This window comes from Rhincodon typus, chromosome 16 (genome assembly GCF_021869965.1).
Source record: "Rhincodon typus isolate 14 chromosome 16, sRhiTyp1.1, whole genome shotgun sequence".
Taxonomy (NCBI): Eukaryota; Metazoa; Chordata; class Chondrichthyes; order Orectolobiformes; family Rhincodontidae; genus Rhincodon; species Rhincodon typus.
The window spans coordinates 30,436,159-30,458,217 of record NC_063347.1 but is presented as its reverse complement, the minus strand read 5'-3'; the positions used below and the strand labels follow the sequence as shown (position 1 = coordinate 30,458,217).

The following is a 22,059-nucleotide window of genomic DNA, read 5'->3' as shown; positions in this document are numbered from 1 at the left end:
CAGACTGTGAAGTGTTTAGTACTGAACCTGCAATGTTCACTACTACACAGAGTTTTAATCAAAGTCAACAAGTGTGAACACATCCTTTGGAGAACAAAGTAAGATATGCACATACTGTTTTCAAGACCATTAACCATGACCTTGCTCATGTCTAGTGGATATGCTACATCAATGTTGAAAGGGCTCTTCGGAATTGGGTCACCACCATAGGTTACAACGATTCCCATATTACCCTGCAAACACATTAGAATAGCATTTTATTCACTTTACCAAACAAGACATGGCAGTTGTCTTTGATAAAGCTCTTTTCACATTAGAAAATGATGGCAAAGTCCTGCCTAAGTTCAAAAGGTAAATAAGCACCCACCTGCTGTATTGGTGTATACTTCACAGTCTGAGAATAGTCATAATTGTCAATTATTTCGAAGTCACGGACAGCATCTCCTTTTGCAGGCCCACTGAAGCGTACATTAAGGGGAGCCTTCCCAGCCCCCTTTGTATATACTGTGAAGTGTGTGGGTTTCCCAAGTTCCACTCCTGTCCATTGAAAGAACATACTCAGATATAGAACACTACAGTATACTTGCCCTAGTCATTAACTGCTTGCGATAGTGAAAGGACACCACAACCAAGGTTGGTCAAGTGTGCTGTAACCATCCCCATCCTTTAGCCAACTACCTCAAATGCAATTGCAAAATACTTTGTGAAAACAAACTTGTCACTATTTTCCCCTCAAAGGGAGGGAGCTACTCAAGTCTGTGCTCCAGCCTGGACTTTGAATGGCCAGAGAGATTGCTAGTGAACATGGAAATAAGTGAGCATTAAAACAGAAGTGTTAGCTTAGAAAAATCAGTCCTGTTAGATTGCAAGAGGCCATTTACCCCATGTCTGCACAGGTTCCAGAGCAAGAGTCTCAGAATGTCATTTTCCCCACAACCTTGCACATTCCTCCTTTTACCTTTTTGAATGCACCATATCTTTCAGGGAGCATATTGCACACCTTAACCATTCAGCTCTTCAGAGAAAAAAGCTGAAATTTTAGTTTGGTGCCCTCATTTCTTGATCCTCAAGTTGGAATGTTACCCCCACCCATTTTATTCTACAGACCCTGAAACATAAATACATGTAAAAATCTCCTCTGCACTTTTCTAAAAAGGCAGGCTTCCACTTCTCCAATGGCCTTTAACTATCACCTTGGAAAATCATGAACCTTCTGTACTAATAACTTCATTCTTCCTGTTGTGTCTAAAATAGTATTCCAGTAATTTTGTGACCAGCCCAAGAAAGCCTGGCATACTGTACATTTCATTAGATGTACTCAGGTCCTCCTATTCTTGCACTCACTTCAGAACTGTACCCAGTTTTGTCTTTCCATGTTCTTCCTATCCAAGAAGATTTAACATTTCTCCAGAGTAAGCTTCATTTGCTTCTTGTTCACACTTCTGCCAACTTAACCAAATTCTATTGGAATTCTATGTTTCGTCAGTTCATAAGTGGGCATTTTAATCATCCATAAACTTTGTAAACATGACAAAATTCTGATCTGACCATTGGAGAGTTTTGCAAATCTTACTGAACTAAGATAACATTATCCTCAAACCAGTTAGAGAATAGAACATCCAAAAATCTCACCTATTGCACTGAAATACAAAGCAGTTTGCCAAAAAAAAAGTTACTTGTAAAAGGGTGTAGTATGTCCAGTATTGTTAACATTAATGATGCAAATGCATTGGAGGCAAAGGTCTATGAGATTAACACCTGGAATGGGTTGTCGAGGTTTGTATCTAGAGCTTAGAGTTGGATGTGGCTTGATTGAAACACAAGGCTTGGAGGAGTCAAGTGTGGAGAGGATGTTTCCTGTTGATATGGGAGCATCTGGGCCGGGGGGGGCGGGCCGGCCAGAGGGGGGGGGGGGTGGACCAGAGGGAGGGGGGGGGCAGGCCAGAGAGAATTTCCCATTGACTGGTATGGACTTTCCTTAGGAGGGACATATTTGGAGTTCAGAGCAGTATGCACCATAGCCTGGCAAAAAAAACAAATACCAACCTATTTTGCTACAAGTAGATTGATTTACAATTGCCTCCCTGCTGGGATCTTAGCATAAATTGAGGCTTCAGTAGGCATTACATTATAAAAATAATCTGTCCACACAAAAATGCACCAGGCAAACCAAAAGCAGACAGCCTTTTGGCACAGGTTAGCTTTCTCCCACAAGAACTATGCATGAAAAAAAGGTTGTCAATAAAAAGGAACGAGCACCATGGGTATATACAGGGGTAGGGGGGTGGTGTATTGAACAGAACACCACTATTGAAACACAAGGGAACCATATGGTCGAGTCTTTTGAGATTAAAAAAAGTTGTTACTCGAGGACAGGATGTACAGAGCTGTACATTTTGAACAATCAAGTCATGCATTTACAAAATAGCCATACTGCATTTGTGTACATTTTTCTACCAGTCTTTCACCACATTACAGAACCACCCTCAGCTCAACAAAAACTGCCTAATTTCTAGGACTGCAACTTGTAAAGGGGGCAAATTTAATAGTGTTCAAGGGATACAGCTTTGCTGGAGTTGTAGAGACTACTGTGGAACTAAGTGAAGTTTGTGGGGTACTGAACTCTCCTTAGCTGTGAAAATACATTAGACAAAAACCTGGAATCTCATTTGTTCTAGAAATATCTCAAGTGGGAGTTTGCAGCTGACAAAAATCAGGCTGGAATGTTGGAGCTCAATTCATGGAACAGCTCAACAACAAATGGTACAGACTCATTTTTCCGAATGAGGATCTAGGCCCGAAACAGCTTTCCTGCTCTTCTGATGCTGCTTGGCCTGCTGTGTTCATCCAGCTCTACACCTGGTTATCTCAGATTCTCCAGCATCTGCAGTTCCTACTATCTCTGTACTCAAACCAAAGTTTTGTTGGATCTCAAAAAACAAGTGGCTTCAAAAACCTGCATCAATACTGGTTTCATTGGATAAGTTGTCTCTATGTTGTACCATGTTTACTTGAATATTGAGTGCTTGATGGAGCAGTATGTAATAAGTGGTATCTAGATCACTGCAGTAGCTGTGAATGCTGGAAAACATTAATCCAAGTTCATCACACCATTTGATCATCTGCAGTACAAGTGTATAGCAGAAAGAAGTACCTCAAAATCTTGTGGGTTTGACTCTTACCAGTTTTGTTTAAGCCTGGACCATCAGCCTTAACTTTGCTGGCATCATGTGATGGATCCACTTTAACTCTGAAAGAACCAACCGGAATTTCCTGTTTTTAAAAAAAGAGATAGATTCGGATCATAAGCTGCAAGAACCAAACTTTGAAATGCAGAGCAGCTTCGGTTACATGGGGTACAAACCTGACCAGCAAACAACACTTTAATGGTGTAACGTCCAGCAGCTGGTGGTGTATATTTCACAGTGAAAGTATCATTGGGATTGGTAATAATGTCAAATTCAATATCCTCCTCAGAGTCACTGATTACATGAGCATCACATTTTATGCCAACACTGACGTCACCTGAAAAAAAAAAAAGAGATTGGTCTTCACTAGAAGAAATCTGTAAACTGTTTAGACTGACCCAGTTTTCTTCTTAACCCTTTCATCACTGCAAAGAAAAATGCAAATTGTATTGTATCCTAGCAACACTGTAGAATGCAGAAGGCCAAACTTGTATGGAATAGCACAGTATAAACTATGCCTCTACCTTGGTTAGTACTGTGGCAGAGCTCAACTTATCCTTGGTGAGAGCCATTCAAAAGGAGTGAACAGCAGTTCGGTTCAAAGCCCATTTTCATTTCTCTTCAATATGGGGAAAAAAAAAAAATCAAAAACTGTTTCCTACTGCCATCCTGACAAAGGCCAACATGGACTCTAAACTGGATATCCAAAGGGCTCATGCCACATTGGTCATGTCCCTACTTCTGGACCAGGAGAGGTGGGCTCAAGTTTCATGGACTCTGGGGGAGTCAAGACTTTGCTTGACCACTGTTCAGAATTTGACAAAACAAGCATCAAGCACTGTTCTAGATAATGCCAGAAGTTTAGATCATTTGCTGATCAGGTATCCTGTTCTCCAATTACTACCTTTAGAATCTGTCAATAAAACTTCAGGAAAAATGTCAAACTTTAAGAAATCAAAACAGTCAACGCTATGCTGGTCTGTTCAAAACTAAAGAACAAATCTATTAAAAAGTCAGCCAGCCTTATGGTATGACCATAAATAGAGAAGTGTGGAAATTGTCAGTGAAGACAAGGAATGAACAGCTTTTGATTCTCCATGCCTTAGCCTTACCTTCCCCAGCTTCTGTGCAATCCACAGTAAAGTGAGTAGGCTCATTAGCTTTCAAACCAGTTCTTTCAACACCAGGACCTGAAACTTTCACCTTTTGTGGATGACTCCCCTGACCAATATTAATCTAAAAAAAAAACGACAAGTTCATTTAGAAAAAATTAAAAACAGCTAAGCAGTTTAAACAACTATGCTTCACATAACTTAGATAAATATACATGGTGTACTGAACTGTACAAGAATCACAACTGATCCCAAAGGGCCCATAATCCATTTCTTACAGAAGCTAAGCATAAAGCATGTGCTTGAAACCTCATTAGGAATTTAAATTTTAATTACAACACTGGCCTTCATTAAAAATTAAGTCAGTGTTAGTTACTGACAATGAAATAGGACATTATGCCTTGAAGCCATATTTAAAGTTAGAAGTTACAATCTTGGTTAGCTGAACAACATTAAAGTTAGCATGTTGCTTTGCAAAAAGCCATTAGAACAAGATTAGTGGAATAAAATATGGATGGAATGATAGGTCACTTACTCTAAATGGACTGTTAGAGACATTGACTCCTCCCCAAGCAATTGCAACGGTGTGTTTGATTGGCTTGGTAGGAGTGTAAGAGCATGCAGTTACTCCATCACCTTTACTCTTTACTTGAACACTGATAGGAATGCCTTCTGCATCCTGTGAACAGATTAAAGATAAAGTCACATGGAATCTTTACAAAAGAAAAAATGCAGTCACTTAACATTGCAAACTTAAAGCTACCATCTAAATATGGTGTAGATGAGATTCTTAGTTAATATTTTTCAAACCTCCACACAATTACAATCTGAGGTAATTATCTAATACTGCCAGAGAACAGCCACCCAAGTATTTGAACACAATTACTGTTTCATTAACAATTGAAAATTTAAATTGTGTTGGGAAATATGTACACTAGATGGCTTCTACAATAGCTAGGGTGGTAGAGTCAAAAGTCTAAGCAAAGGCTACATTTTACTGGCTTTCCTTACTTGTGCATATATTTTCAGCAGAGCCTTCCCAGCATCTTTAGCATCCACTGTGAATTCAGCTGGTTTGTGAACAATGCAGCCAGTTTTCTCCAAGCCAGGGCCATAGGCTTTTACCTGTTGGAGGGGAGGAAAACACCAGATTAAGTGCAATTGTTCTGCTGGTTGTACCATTATGCAGACTATATGGTGTTGCTCAGTTATAGACAGAAATTATGACAGTATGTTCTTCATAACTGGTATCTCTGCTGTCAAAGACACCTAATGTTCATCTCATTCAGGATCACTCATTCAAGTTACTCTGGCTAGAGTTGGAGTCTGATCTTTTGTTTATACCCAACTTGGTATTTGACATTTGGCCTTTGTTATTTTGCATAGAAAACTTAGACATTCTAAAATGTTCAATCACATAATAGAAAGATCAAAGACAGCCCTGATAATTGCAAGTTAAGGATCCATAAGAGAAAAACCCAAACAGGCTACAGCAAGACATTAGGTTATACATGGAAAGTAGGCAGAACATTCCTACTAGCAAACCAAGTGATGCCATGGGAGAAATCTAGCAACTTTGACCATTCCCCAGCATTCAGTTTTACTAGTGACTCAAATTGGTAAAATTTTAAAGCAATTAAAGCCATAGCATGTTTGTTTTATTCATCATGGGTGTGGGCATCACTTATTGCTGATCACCAGGTGACCTGAAGGTAGTGGCAAGGGCCTTCATGTAATTCATTTGCTCTAAGTAGACTCAATACTGTTCCAGGATTTCAACTGAAGAATGGCAACGTATTTCCAAGTCAGGATAGCAAATGGCTTACAGTGGAACTTGCAGATGTTGGTGCTCTGTGTATCCACTGCTCTTGTCCTTCTAGATTGAAGTGGTCATGGGTTTAGAAAGATGGTGCCCAAGGATCTTAGGTGAATTTCTGCTGCTACTGTCTAAAAGATAGAGGCAGCATGTACCAGATGTTACTGGGGAGGGACTGAAGGTGTGCAGATGTGGTACCTATCAAGCTGGCTGCTGTGCTTTTAAAAAAAAATTGTCAGGCTTTGAGTGCTGAAGCTCATTTCATCCAGACAGGTCAGGGTACCCCACACTGACTTATGCCAGGGACAGACTCAGTCATAACTTACAGTCTGACTACAAGGCAGGTCAGAGGCAAGAGTATTTATATGGTTAGCCCAGTTCTGTTGCAGGTTGTGCTTGTGCAGCATCAAGGAGCTATGGTTAGATTCTCTTATTGGAGATTGGCATTGCCTGACACTTGTGGGTTATGAAAACATTACAACACTTCAGTTCAAGTCTTATTGTCTAGGTCTTGCTAGACTTAGACACTCACTACTATCAAAGCAAAGTCCATAAAAGGTAGTCTCCCCTTTGAGGGATTGGTACAACTACTTAACTAGGCAATAAACTAAGAACATGGGCATCCTCCCTGTCTAAGACGGATCATGGCACAAATATGGAGCAAAGCAAGGAACCAACCTTAAGTTGCAATGATTGAACCAAACAGATTTTAAGCAACATTAACAAATGCCATAGTTGGTAGAACCATGTAATTATGTCAGACACTAACATTTGCACTTAAAATAAAGCAATTTTCTGACATCTGAAAATCTCTGCAAACCTGGTGAATTGTAAAATAGCAGTGAAGTACCAATTTCATGCCCTACCCCACCTCAACAGCACAATTTCAGTTGACTGGAGAAAGAGCCAAAAAAATTTACCCAAAGTTGTGGAACACCAAAAAGGAGGGCTTTAACCTAAATAGTTAAGCTATTTTTGAAGGGTCCTGACCCAAAACATCAACTTTCCTGCTCCTCTGATGCTGCCTGGCCTGTTGTGGTGTTGCTCCAGCTCCATACTTAGGCTATTTAAAAATTGACTTTGACTAGACCAATTACAACCAGGATACAAATACTTGCCTAAGCAGTTGGCTAGGATGGTTAATGAAGTTGGGTTTAAAAAAGGTAAAAAAGATGATCACACGAACGTCCTTAAATATTACAAGCCATCTTGGAAGTGTCAGTGCTCACACAAACAACTTGTAAAATTCACAACAGATGCAGTATTTGTTACCTGCTTTAGGTAAGCAAATCTCCAAAGTATTTTAGGAACACAGGGCTGACAGCTGCCCAGTAAACTACAGCCCAAGTTCAGGTTGAATTTCAGATGTGTTTTCAAATATGCCTATCAACTGAAAAGTCTGATCTGACATTGAGAATGGAGAATTATCATTCATGTCTATCTTTCACAATGAGGCATTTAAGAACTGGAAACTAGTCCATAGCTCCAGGATCAAGTGTTTAATGTTACATTAATGGCATGGACATGGTGTCAGGCCATTGGATGCAGTTGGAAGACTACTGAATTAAAGTGTTAAGTGGCAGATTAATTTTCAGGCTTCAGAGCTGACAATAACCTGGAGCTCAGTTCAAGTGAACACATGTCACCTGCATGGAGTTCAAAATACCTGAAATTTGATATTTTTCTCCTTTTTGAAAGTGGCTTTACCACTTTATAGCAGGCATAAAAGCAATGAAGTACTGAAATACCAGGGAGTGATGTTTCCCTCCTTGCCCACAAGATTGTTCAGTCCAGCGGCAGACCAACAGCAGTATCCTCACCCAAGCCAACACACTGGGCCAGTCTTGCATCCTTTTACTTACAGGTGCCTGACTAAGGCATTTGCTCTACTGCCCTAGTTGTAGGAGGGTCAAGATAGTGGAAACACTTTAGGCATGTCTTCAAAGCACTGAAGGCAAGAAAGCATTCTGGGTACAGTCCATGGTTTGGAGAGCAGCCAAAAGTGGTGAAGGTTTATTCAAGGCAGCTTTGAACACTGTCAGGATCAGAAGCATACAGTGAAGGGTAGAGATTGCCCAAACTCATCCCACTCGAGATATTAGCAGCTGGTGCTAGACAGGAGTTTGCAAAGCACAAACTGGATCTGACATTACAACCCATCAAAAACAGGAGGAGTTGAAGGCTCAAGGGGCTGCCTTGACTGGCACTTACCCGATCAGGATAGAAGGAACTGGATGCAGGTTGAATGGTGGCCATGAAGGGACTATCCACAATGTCCTCATCATCACACAACACATGCACTGCATATTCACCAGGCTCAGTTGGCCAGTAGCGTACATCACAGGATCCATCACTTTTATCGTCACATTCAATCTTTGCTTGAGAGGGACCCTCTACTGCAAAACCTATGAAATAATGTTAGCATTAAAACCTTCCAACCTTTTCAGGTTTAAAGTTTCCAATTTCAAAAACTGTTACTTGCTTTAGAATTCAATTACTTTCTTTCATGTCAAAACAAAAAAAAGTGTTAAAAATTTGCTTCATCATCTACAAGTGAGCTATACCTGTTTCAATCAACTTAGGATATTCTGGTTTTAAAAAGGAAGCCAAGTCATTTTTGTACCACCTCAGCAACAAATGTCCATGTGCCTTTTTAAAAAGGCAAAGAGTAAAAAAGTATTTGACAAGCATGAAACAGTTTGTAGTTAGCAATTTAACATGACTTTTCTGTAAAATTTCTGGAGCAAGTTAATCCATCAGAGGTCAGGAGGTACTGTCTAATCTAGCATTTAAAGTCAAAACCTTTTGCCCAAAGACAAAACCAGACAAACAGAAGCAAGCCTTACCTAACACCCCAACATCTGTTCCAATGGTTTCTACTACAAAGTCTGCTGACTTTCCAACCACTCCTCCATCAAGGCCAGGACCCCAGGCACGTATTTTTTGAGGACCTGCTTCAGGTCCAATCTGAATTTCAAAGGGGCTAAAGAAAAAAAGTTCAGCATATTCAGGCTAAGACATGGATTGCAAAATTCTAGTCTGAACTGGCATTGAATGACAAGGAATATTTTCCTAAGTGGCTACTCTAACTCGTAGAATGCCACATGGACCAGTTTATATTTTAGTGATAGGATGGGAGTGCGAAACTAGGTGGGAAGATGGCAGTCTATACAGGGATTATAGACAACTGGGAGAAGACTCAGTGAGGTTATGCATTTTTGGCAGCAACAGGAAGAGCTGATTACACAAGTGGAGAAAGATTGCAGAAAGCTACTGGAGGGATTTGGGAAATCCTTGTCTAAATGAAAGAAGAAGCTAGCAGCCAAGTTCAGCAAGTAGGAAGGCAGGCAAGTGGAATGCTGGCTTTTGTTTACCCCAAAAAAAAAGTATGAAAACAGGAAAGTCTGCTTAAACTATGTAACATACAGCAGAACCACAGCTGGAAAGCTAGTGTTTTGGACACCTTATTTCCAATTAAAAAAGGGTAGCTGTACTGGAATTTGAGGCAGTCCAGAGAAGGCTGATACCAAGCATAGAGGGACTGTCGCAAGGTTTAGGAGGTTGGGACTGTACTCATTGGAACTTAGAATATGGTTGACATATTGAACACAAGGGTAGATGTGAATTTTTTTTCCCCTCAAGGGTCTAGGGCCAAAGGACAATCTCATGGTCAGAAACAAAAAGCAGGCAGAATTCCTCCAGGCCAGCCAGTCTGCTGATTTCTTTAACCACCCAGCCTCAGATACATTCAAGGTCGAGAGATTGTTAACCCTTTCTTTGCTTATGGGGAAAGCTAGGAAAGTGGAATAGAGGATTGTCAAATCAGCATAATCCGAGTGGTAGATCAGACCCGATGGGCTGAATAGCTTGCTTCTACTCCTACATCTTAATGGTTTTAAGACCAATGGGCTAAGAATGCTCTGTTAAGTGTGCTAGGATTTAGTGCCACTCATGAAAGCAAACAGGAAATTGAGAAAATACAATGTTTTGTATAATGTCTTTAGTGCTGTAAAAAGGCTGAAGATTGTGCAGTTATTTGCACTTTGCAGTTGGTTATACCAGCTGAGAACACCAACTCTAAAGTCAATCATTTTAGGATGAGAAACACTTGCATTTGTTGCAAATAGTTCTGTTCTTAAAAAAAGAAAAGTTAAAGGCTGAAATTTTAAGCTCCAGTTTGAAGGGAAAGGACACGGAATTTGTTAGATGGCATGCATAGGGGTACAAAAAGTTAGTGCATGGATGGAAAAGTGGGGCATGAACAGAGGAAGTGTGCTTTTTGTTTCAACCTGTTGAACGGTTTGCTGTGGTCCTAAAAAGTGTTGTATGCCAACAGAAATTATCAGCCACAAAAGTAGGGTGGAGTGGCATGAAGGCACTGGCATTGTCTTAAAGAGATAGTTACAGCAGATGACAACATTTAGATTGAAAGAGAGAAGCTTGCAGACTCAGTCTTAATAGGTCTGTAGGTCAGACTGAGACATCAAGGTCATGAAAGCAAAAGAATTTCTGTACTTACCTCCTCGGGATGTTATGTCCCCCCCACGTGATGGTGACAATGTGTTTCCCAGGTGTAACAGGATAGTACTCATAAGAGAAGGCATCCCCTCCATCCAGAAGGTCTCTCTGCTTCACAGGCTGCTCCAAACCTTCTGTTAATTGGATAGATTAACCAGAGTCAGACTATGAAAGCTGAGTATGCACTAACCAATGTTAAAAATTGTTGCGAGACCCTCCAACCAGTTGTCTGAAAAAACCAAACAGATATACAGCGAGGTTGTTTATTGCTCAAATTCATTTGAGCATGTTGGGGACATGAAAACATTAAAAAAGCCCACCTATTAAATCACTAAAGTGATTAGTAATAGTTGAAGATAGACTGGAAAACCATGTAGTGTCTGGCAGCACAAGTCAACATCCAATAGGAACGAACTTATTGTTGAATAGTGCATTTCACAAAAAAATTAACAACTAGTTTCCAGAAAGCAAGACCACAACATTTTGGTTCAAATTATTTGCAAAAAAATCAGTACTAGTACAGTATCTTACTGTATTAAGTACAGACGAGCTACACATACCATTAGATGCTGCAATTGAGACTTGATTAGGGCCTATTTCACAGCTAAAATGGAAAGCAGTGACATGGTCATAATCAGGGCCCAAGCATTTTCAAAGCAACATCTAAGTCCAAGAGAGATTTAGTACCAGTGGTTGTTAGTATAGAGCACTTTACTAACTGGAAAATTTAGACAGTAGATTTTGCAGACTTGTAGCAAGTCAGAATGTGACAAAACTCTGTACAGGATTAAACATGAGAATTTTTACTATTCTAAAATTTTAATCAAAGAAAAGAAAAGCAGCAAACCTAGATCAATGAAAATCTGTATCTTAGATTTAGATCATGGCATGCTCACCCAAGTTTGGAGCTGTACAAATAAGTATTAAATAGGTCATCAAGTCCTTTGGTCAAAAGCAACTTACTTGGTCCCTTCACTGTCACTTTCAGGTCACCACTTCCAGCCCCTTTGGTATGAACCTTAAAGTCTGCAACTTCACGAATTCTCAGTCCTTTAGGTTGTAGGCCTCGCCCAGTTGCACGACAGGCATTGGGGTTACAAGCTGGAATGAAAATTTGTAATTTCTGCCTTGTACAGCAATGATAAAAATGCAAAAAAGGAGAAAGCACAGATTGAATGAAAATCCCATGGAGAAAGTCACTAACTTAGTGCTATTAAACAACTAATGCTGTTAACAGGAAGGACAGTTCAAAATAAAACCTAACATCAGCAAGAACTGCAGATGCTGGAGTCAGAGACTTGTGGAGCTGGAGGAACACTGCAGGCCAGGCAGAGGAGCAGGAAAGTTGACATTTTGGGTTGGGACCCTTCAGAAGTGGGGAGGGGGAAAGAGCTGGGAAATAGAGGAGGGTTGGGGCTGGGGGATGGGATAGGCAAATTCAGGGAGGGAGTTGGGGGCCTGATAAGTGGGAGAGAAGATGGACAGGTTGTGACAGGTCCAGGAGGCAGGGATGAAAAGGGAGGGTTGACATGGGATGAGGCTGAGTTTGAGTTTGGGGGAAAAATTTTAAATCTTGGGAATTCTGTTTAGGCCATCAGGCTGGCAGCTCCCGAGATGGAATACAAGATGTTGTTCCTCCAGTTTGTGTGCAGCATTGGAGGTGGCCCAGGATAGACATGTCACCCAGGGAGTGGGAAGGGGGAGTTAAAAGTGGTTTGCGACTGGAAGGTGGTGTCATTTGTCATCATGTACAGAGTGCAGACGCTCTATAAAATGGTCCAAGTCTACACTTGGTCTCGCCAGTGTAGAGGCAGCCTTTTGTCTAATAACAAAAAAGGTTTGCTTTGGACCTTGAAACCTGAACAGCCTTGTTCACACACCACTACATGTACAAAAAAGTGGCCACTGAGCTCAAAGAGGTCCGATTAAACACTAGCATTACATAGGAAAGACAACATTCCATCATTGTTCTAGCCAAAGTGGTTTTCCCTAGTTGGAGGTGTGGGGAAGCAGCAGCAGGAAGAGATGAGATATTCAGTGCAAAAAAGTTAGAAATCAATACCTGGAAGCCAAAAGCATGATTCAATGTCTGAAAGAAAGTTTGACCAGTGTACCACTAATTAAACACCTCAATTAAGTTGCCTACCTAGTAGTTATTAAATGCATCTCATTCTTCAGATGTGATCCTCCCTTTGAAAGACCACTTTCTTACCACCCTCCCAATATTAGTTGAAGGAACTCTACTGTTCTTAAGAACTTGGTCCCAAAAAGATATTAGGCAAAAACAGGGGTGTTGAGTAGAGAAGGAGCAGATTAAAAAAGTTTTTGCAGTTCAGTGCATTTTAAGCTTTAGAAACTAGATTTGGACAAGGTTTTAAGAACAGATTCAGAAGTTTCTGCTACATTTTAAATAGAGATTTAAATCAAAACTTCAACAGGAGTTACTTTCTACTTATTTGCCAGATGTGGCCATCACCAGCATTTATCTATCCTTAGAGTAGCTAGATAGAGGGGACAATTAAAAAAGTCATGTTATTAAGTGTGGGATTGTATTAGAACCTTCTACATTCCAATAGTCTTAGCCACAGTTATTTACATTAGCTTTACAATTCCAATTACAAACAAACTTCATGCCACTGCAACAGATGTGATTTGATGTTTTTACTTTTGATACGAAAACATATTGGAGTAGCACTTCAGGTGTTCATAACCATGAAATATCTTCCTAAACTACTTTCAAACTAAAAACCTAAAGCATAGCAACAAGGAGCTGGCGTACCATTTGGCACCTCAAGCCTGCTCCCTCACTAGAGGGCAGCTAGATTGTGGCCTCAACCACACCATCTTTAAAACCCAAGACTCCCTTCAACTTGGAATTAGACTTGACTGAAGATATTCAATGACTGACTCAACCCTCCATGTACACATCTATCCTAAAAATGGAAGGCTTTTACAAAAGTGCCTATTAGGTCTTGTTTCTCCCACAGATGTCAGGATGGCTGTTGAATGGACAAAATCCACCCCACCCCCACCTCTGTCAAAAAAACCAAATCTTGTTACGATCCACTGGGGACACACTCACCTTATCCAACCTTCCCTTAAGATTTTCCCTTCAAACCAGTTATCAGCCAAAGTACCTTCTCTGGATTATACATTAAGAAAACCAGACACCCTGTTCAACTGTAGCAAACAAAAATACACCATATTCCATCTGCCCTTCCAATAAGGGCAATCTTTAGCTTTCCTTCCTGCAATCGCTTGCTGGACTTGGATACTACCTGGACAACAAAATTTGCACACTGGGCCACCCAGATTCTTCTGCAACTTGAAGACCCATACAGTCTCACTACTGACTAATCTCTTCCTCTTGGAGAGGAATGTAATTTTCCTACAAGATGTTAAAGTGCTTTATTACAGCTAAAGAGGCTTTAAAACCAGTGTAAAATCAGCATCCAACTCAGTTTGCCTGATTAAAAAGAAGGGTACTTGCTGCAAATGTAGAGGCAATTCAGCTGAAAAAAGTGTTACTTACCTTCACCTACAAAGACCAAATACGGGCTCTTGGGTATTGGCGATTCAGCAAATACAATCTGGATAGAGTGTTGCCCTGCTTGCACAGGTCTGTAGCTGCACCGATAACTGTTGTTTCCCTTGTCTTCAATTGTTAAGTCAGTGCTGGTACTACCTTGAGGGTCCACGATCACCACTGAAACATTGCCAACTCCAGCACCTTTTACAGAAAGGAAAACGGAAGTTCATCTACACAGCAAGCTTTCATTCTTCAAGCACTTAATGCCTTCAGTGGATTTCAAGAGGATCTCAAGACAGGCACTTGGACCAAACTTTGTTTTATAGCTGAACTTAGTTTTAAAGTTCAGTACAAGGAAAGAAGTTACTAGAGACCTGTCATAAACTGACAGTGGTGAAGAAATGTAATAGTTAGAATATTGCTTTGCTGCAAAACATATCCCTAAAATTTATCTGCAAGCTACCTTCTAGGGAAGGTGCATCCTGCGAGTTGTTAAGCATTTGTTCAGAGTGTGCTCTAAGTGAGCTTTAAAGCTGATCCATTTCAATAAGAGTCAGAGAATATCCAAAACCTCTGGCAGTGAGCTATATGCCTTCAAATAGTTGAGCTATATTTGCTCAATTACCCTATATGTATTCTCATGTAAAATTCCCATTTTACAATAAAGCAGCAGTATTTTGAAGATCCATTTGTAGCTATGGGCACTTTCTTTCCTTTCCCAGCCAGATCCCAAAAAGTATACCTGCAGTATAGATATCAAAGTAGGTTGGCTTATTGGCAATGTTTCCTGTAGATTCCAAGCCAGGTCCTCGTGCAGTAACTTTGCTGGCATCACCTTGGGCCTTGTCAATGTTGACTTCAAAGGGACTCTTTGATATATGTTGTCCAGCAAATAAAACTATAATCTGGAGAGAGACACCATTTCAGATGATCATCCACGTACTATCAGCCATTATAACATTATAGGCCCCACACTAGTAAGGTATGGACTTATTTTCCAGGATTTTAATTTCTTGAAGCACAGGTTCAGCTCACCTCCCAAATTACAAGCTACCACCACTGATTTGGACAAAGCTTCATTTTCTAGTCTTTACATTTAAGGATTAAGATTAAAGATATTCAGAGTTGTACAAGATGGACCTGAGACTTCAGAGCTATTTGCCACTAACACTAGCTACAAATTTCACTTCTTCAGGGAAATATCAAAGAGAGTGTCCCAACTTTAGATATGGTAGAATAGGTTATGTAGGGTGATGGCACCCTGGTTATTTCACATAGGATGTGTAGAGTGCAAATAGGAATGGCCCAACAGCATTGAACTAGACATTCTCTTGAACAAACATTCCAAAAAACAAAAAAATTAGACTGCAGTAACAATAACCAGGCTTGTGCTCACCTTATGACGTCCTGCAACTTTTGGTACATAAACCACAGTGTAGGTCTTATTCTTGTCATTATTATTGGTCACCTTGGCCTGGCAGAAAACAGAACAGCAACATTAGAGCCTTTGTCTAAATACATCCCTGTGGAATAAAAGTCTGTTTATAGCCACAAGTGAATTAAGGGAAATAGGAAGAAACTTGCAGATATTTTAAAAGTTGGTTAACTAAACACCGAAGAAAGTGATTTTTTTTTTTTTTTTTTTTTTTTTTAAAAAGACCAATAATTCCCTTGCTGCTTATTAATGCAAGGTCTTACAGACAGGTTGGCCACTTAGTGATTCCACCTCCCCACCCCAGATCTATGCCAGATAGTTTTGGGCACAATATTTTGTCTAGTCTGGATGGGTGTAATGACACATTTTGCCTCCACTGAGGCATGAAACTGGACTGGAAGCATCTTTAAAAAGGCAACTCAAGTGCAGCACTCAATCCTTAGTGCTGAGACCTGCCATTCAACTCAGTCCACACTAGCCTTCTGAAGTGGTATCCCACTCTCCTCAGAACCTCATTCCCCATGGAAAATCTACCTGGCCTGCATATCTACAGAGAAGACAATTTAGCATGCACAATCCAACTAACCTGCACATCTTTGGACTGTGGGAGAAAACTGGAGCATAAGAAACCTATGCAGACATATAGAACAAACTCCATTCACCCAAGGGAGGAATCAAGCCTGGGTCCCTGCCACTGAGGGACAGCAGGTGCTAACCACTGTCATTCAAATAAGGCCTGGACAAAATTAGAGTTTTTGCAATGGCCATATGCTTGCATATGATTCAAATGGTTACAGAGACTGTCCTTATAATCTGCAGTGAATGAAAGGCCATATTGCTGTAAACTGCAAGTACCAGTACACTTAAACCACAGGAGAGTCAATTTAGTAGTGGTCAAGATATATAGTTTTTTTTGGAAAAATCCTAGAAACTTAATGGAAAGCCTCTAAAAGAGGTTTCAATGATGCAACAGCTTCTTGAAGTTAATTCTAAGCCACCTACAATTGGATAAGTTTATGGTTAAATCTAATTGAGCCAAAAAAATTTAAAAAGTTCTATTTAAGAACAAACTTCATATCAGCATTCATGTTTGAGATTGCTACAAGATCTGAGCCACTTACTAAAACCATTTAGACCCAAGAGCCTATCAATAAACATCAGATAGCATCAGGCTTCTGAATGGAGGTTCTAAATTCCACTTTCACCAATAAATCCCATATTTGGTACAGGGGAAATGGTCAACACCTGGAACATAAATCAATTTTAAAGACATTACCTCCTCCCGCTGATTTTCAGGATCCTCCACAAAGACCATCACCTCACCTTGCCCAGCACTGATTGTTTCAACAGTGAATGTAGCAGGGTGCATCACAACATTACCCACAGGCTCAATGCCTAGGAAAGAAAAATCATGCTTAAATAAAAAGCTAAGTAATTAAAAAAGTTAGAACTTAATGTTGCAGTGTGCAAATAAGGAACTTGCATACTGCAACATTACAACTTACTGTAAAAGCTCAGCAGGTCTGTCAGCATCTGCGACAAAAAGTCAGAGTTAACATTTTGGGTCGACAGACTTCCTTCAGAAATGTGGAGGAGAGTCACTGGACCCAAAACATTAACAGACTTTTCCTTAGATGGTGATAGATCTGCTGAGCTTTTCCAGCAATGTGTTTTTGTTCTCAATTTACAGCTTTCAGTTTTTAAACTTATTTAGGCAATCTAAGCATGAGTGGGGAGGGATTGCACTTGGATACATGGTTGGTCTAAAGATCAAATATAAACATGCACACCTACCTGGACCATAAGCCCTTGCTTTCTTGGGATTCAGCTTGGGCTTCAATGGAGCTCCAGGTTTAAGTTTGGCTTTAGGAAACTGGGACAAATAAGTCATTACTGACCGTTCATCAACATTCTGATCTATGATTTCCTCTGGGGCAATCACCTGGATGATATAGATGCTCAAAGTGAATAAAGTTAAAGCCAGTTTTCAATTAATTTTCTTCCCCTAGAGTGAATTTGTAGTAAAACCAACCTCTCCATTAGCTCTTAATACATCTGACAAGTTAGAATGCAAAATTGAGTATTGCAATTTATTCTTGTGAAATGTATAACAAGATATGAAATGGAGAAAAACTTTGCAAATTTAAACAATGGAGCCAAAATATCACAACTTTGCCTCATGTTACAAAAGTTGGCTAGAGTAATTGTGAAATGGAAGACAAAGCTCAAGAGTGTGGTCCTTTACGAAAGGTGCTTTGTCTGTACTTGGCTTTTTTAAAAAAAAAAAAAATAAAATAAAATGCTGAGAGCAGCAGCTGAAGTTGCCAGTACAGAGCCTCAAGTGAAACCAGTGCATCAAAAACCTTACAGGTGGCAGGCAAAACAGCAGTCTTGTTCTGACCTTTTGACCAGTTTTAATTTGGCCAATTAAAGTGAAATGGATTCAAGGCCAATTGAATTTAAAAACTGATGGTGTTGACAACCTGAAACCAAAAATCAATTCGATTATGCCAATAGGCATTTGGAAAATAGAGAGCTAACTGCCATCCAAAAGACAGCCAATTGGCCAATAGCATCATTCAGCACTGATAAAGCCCATCTAAAAAAAGTACCATGGTATTTTAGCTCAAAGAAAGATAATTCTGCAGTCAGGGATGTCTTAACATAAAAAAGGTGTCTGAAGAGACTGGAGATGACAATATTCCAGAAGACAGTGTGGGAACTTGCAGAGATTGTTATCAGTTATTGCTTATTAAGTGGGTTGATGAGAGCAGGACTTAGAGTATTCTAGTAGAATTTAGACTAGTTCAGAAGTAACTAGTCCAAGGGGGACTTGTTTCAGTAATTTGTTACTTTGTTCATTGTTGGGTCAAATAAGTTGCTTTGTTACTTGTAACGTGGAGGAGATTTTTCTTTTAACCATTCAAATTAGCGGGCAGGGGGAGGACAAGCTTCTGTGGGTCATTTCAGTTGGGGGGGTTGTCATTAGAGGGGACCCTCTACTCTTGTCATAAAGAGATTGGGACTTGTGTTTAAGTTCAGTTAGAGGGGTTTGCCCATTCCCCCTCCATAACACGCTGAGGTGATACAATGGCCTATATAGCTATCTGCACATGCCCAAGGTAGAAATAGTCTTCACTTCAACCTTCAAAAAATGTAGACCTTAAAAAATTAACCTTAACTTCACATAGGAAGTTGTCAATGCATATCAAAAATAGGACATTACATTGTAGAGCATAGCTTTTCATATTTACCCAGGTTAAGTTTATTTTTACCTGTGGAACTCCAAGCCAGTCATCTGCTTGTTGCATAGCTTCACGTGCATTATCCACTGGTTTGGCTGCATCCCAGATCTCCCAGTCAGGGCACAAACCTGACAGAATACACATTAAAAGGCAGTGATATACTCCAATGTTGCCATGTGTTCTAATGTATGGTAGAAATGCACTTGAGTAATTTTCACATTTGTGAAAACGGGACCAAGATGAAGTGTTCCAAAAGAGAAAGTCCAGGACCTTGATAACACATCCCAGAAGGTTCTTTGAGATCTGTAGCTCAGGTGTGGATGCGGATGCTGTGGTTGGTTCACTAGTGCACAGACTTTCATTACGCTGCTGGGTAACATCACTGCAGCCTCTGATGAAGCGCTGTTTTCCTGCCTGGTATCTGTTGGACTTGGTTACCTCATGTTTGTATTCTTCGCAGTGGTGTGTATGTATAGGGTCTAATTCTGTGTTGATTGATGGCCTCCTTTGTGGCGAGCCAGGCCTCTACAAATTCCCATGTTTGTCTGTTTGGCCAGTCCAGGATCCTGATGTTGTCCCAATTGAATGGATAAGGAGAACCACCTGTTCAATTGGGACATCAGGATCCTAGGACAGGCCAAACAGAATTAGACCCTATACATACACACCACTGCGAAGAAATCAAAATCACTGATCACATCCCTTAGACTAGAAGGAAACCTGCATGCCCCTCCCCATCCTCAGATCTTGGGAAGTGAGTTTCCAGAGTGGAAATGTGCCAAAATTAGAACAGGGACAATTCAAGAACAGCCCTCACCATGGGCTGAGGCAATACACAGAATCCCTGTTGTTTAGGAAGAGGCCACTTGACCCAGTAAATCCATATTAACCCTTTAAAGAGCATCCCACCCTAAACTACCCCATCTTTAATTTTGCATTTACCTAGGCTAATCCTAAAATTGGATTAGTTAATCTTAGCCTACACACTAGATTACAAGCAATTTCACATGACCAAGCCAACAAACTTATGTCTTGTGTACTATGGGAGGAAACTGGGAGCACTTGGTGGAAACCCATGCAAACAGCAAGAACATGCACTCTACATAGTTGCCCAGGGCTGGAACTGGACACAGTCCTTGGCACTGAGCCGGTGCTGCTAACCACTGAGCCACTGTGAAACATCCATCTGAAAACAGGTTGATTAGTCGTAACTTCAAAAGCCTACGCTGATGTGCTCTTGACATTTACACTCTGGTTGGATTTTACCACATTAGATGAAGGTGCCAATCAACCTAAATCCAGAGACTTGCCACTTTAGAGGGAAGGATGGGAAAGTCAAGTTGCTATGCAGCTTTTCAGGATCACAAGACAGTTGAGGCTCCAAAAGTCTGAGGCCCTCCGTTACAGATTTCCAAACTGCATCTTAGTCAATGCCCAATGATACTCACCTGGAGCACAGCTATCAACCAAAGCACCCAAGGCTCTTCCATCTTTCCAGTCATTGCTGAAGTTGGTGATTGGCAAATCAGGCAGTTTATTCTGAATCCATCCCAATAGCCGCTGTTTGGGTGTCTGATTCTTGGCATCATCAGCTCCTTCATCATCCCAAACTGGCATGGAAATAGAGTAGTGAAGAATCAAAGTCCATATGAGCCCTAGAATGAGCTTCAGATTGCCATCTAAAATGGCTTTGCTGTCTGAAAAGCAAACAAAGTTAAAATTAAAATCAAATAAAAAGATAACAACTTGGGTCAATTTCATGAAGTATTGTCAGAACATAAAGTGCTTCTCCCACCCATTGGATTTAAACCCATTCACATTCAAGTGTGTGGAAGTAACTGAAAAATTGAAATTGGGGGTAGACAGACAAATGCCATAGTAAAAAGGTGACTTGACATGGCATTTTGTGCCAGCCATGTTGGAGTGGGGTTAGTCAGTTCATTAAAGAACGAGGCTTTCAAAACACTTGGTTATTCTCAATTTAAATTTTAGCAGTTAAAAATAGAATGCAGTGTTTAAAAAGTATGGGTGAAATGTGAACTGAAATCAGAATTAGTTACCAGTCTAGTAACTTAATCACAAAAATGTTAGACTTGTTCAACCTCTTCCATGAGGAAGATACCAAATCATTTCAATGCTGAACTATTTCCTCCATGGCACTCACCAAAAACAGGTGGCCTAAGCTGCCTTTGACATTGCACATGCTAATGATGGAGTACAGTACATTTGTTAGAGAAACATTTCAATGCACAAACACCAGGCAGTTACAGCAATTGACCCTGTTAATCTAATTGCTTCCACACAAGTTCCTTCCTCAAGTGAATTATGACCAATCATGCTCAATTAGGAAAAAGCATTTGTCACCCAGAGGCAAAAGCATGCAATTGCCAAATACCTCAACTGGAACATAACTTGAACATTACAGTATATTTGGCTAAAACTACTTGATACAGAAATTAATAATCACTTGTGTCACACTAAAAATCTCTTTAAAATCCCATATCTTGTACAACTGATTGTAAAGTTCTTGGGGATCAGCACCACAGGTTAACAATGCTTTACAGGAAACTGCAGAGTGTCAGGTCAATTTAGACCATCAAAACAATGCAAGTTTTGAATACTGCTCTGCTTCACGCCAAATGGAGTGGTGGCAATAGTTGCAGCCAAAACCAAACAGGTTTTCAGAATTGAAAAAGTACTTAAAGGTGTTGCTTTTATGGAGGTGTATATTTTAGCATTGAGCAGAAAAAGGTCCATCTGAGGTGACCTTTGAATTTAAGTTTCTGCATGCCTTAGTAATATTACTGAGATTCTCAAAAGTTTCGTGCTATCTTAAGGCCACTAAAGTTTGACAACTGGAAACTTGGTCCTATTAATCCAAAAGTTTAGTTCAAGGAATGCAGTATTTGCACACAATTGTAAACAATGTTTGATTCCTTAATATCATTATCTACTCCCAGTTGGTGTTTTATGGGGGAACAGTATTGCCACATTAGGACAAAAATACTCAGGTGGGAGGTACACTGTAGTGGTAGCAGTCTAAATTCCAAGTTTAGGAAGTTGGAGTAAAGACCAAGGTAGTGTTATACCTCAACTTGTGCTTAAGAAACCAAGCCCCACAATTCCCAAAGTCACAAGTTTATTTTTTTTTCTAAAATAAAGGGATACGCAAAATTCCCCACTTTGGCTGACTTTTAAACCCAGGTGACAAACCGG

The 22,059-nt window shown here is 40.2% G+C and overlaps 1 protein-coding gene across 2 annotated transcripts in view; it reads right to left on the bottom strand.

Annotated features, from left to right (window-relative positions):
- The window catches only part of LOC109929423 (filamin-B), a 133,706-nt gene that overhangs the window by 48,747 nt on the left and 62,900 nt on the right, over positions 1–22,059 (bottom strand). For both annotated transcript variants that reach the window (XM_048606251.1, XM_048606252.1), the window contains exons 3-20: positions 20,292–20,540; positions 18,874–18,971; positions 17,393–17,540; positions 16,875–16,993; positions 15,560–15,637; positions 14,906–15,068; positions 14,167–14,364; positions 11,598–11,735; positions 10,636–10,768; positions 8,963–9,099; positions 8,328–8,521; positions 5,312–5,425; positions 4,836–4,979; positions 4,301–4,424; positions 3,365–3,525; positions 3,183–3,273; positions 368–537; positions 116–233 (exon numbers count right to left, since the gene is read on the bottom strand). In XM_048606251.1, the coding sequence (XP_048462208.1) occupies positions 116–233; positions 368–537; positions 3,183–3,273; positions 3,365–3,525; positions 4,301–4,424; positions 4,836–4,979; positions 5,312–5,425; positions 8,328–8,521; positions 8,963–9,099; positions 10,636–10,768; positions 11,598–11,735; positions 14,167–14,364; positions 14,906–15,068; positions 15,560–15,637; positions 16,875–16,993; positions 17,393–17,540; positions 18,874–18,971; positions 20,292–20,540 (2,577 nt within the window). The remainder of the gene's footprint in view (positions 1–115; positions 234–367; positions 538–3,182; positions 3,274–3,364; positions 3,526–4,300; positions 4,425–4,835; positions 4,980–5,311; positions 5,426–8,327; positions 8,522–8,962; positions 9,100–10,635; positions 10,769–11,597; positions 11,736–14,166; positions 14,365–14,905; positions 15,069–15,559; positions 15,638–16,874; positions 16,994–17,392; positions 17,541–18,873; positions 18,972–20,291; positions 20,541–22,059) is intronic.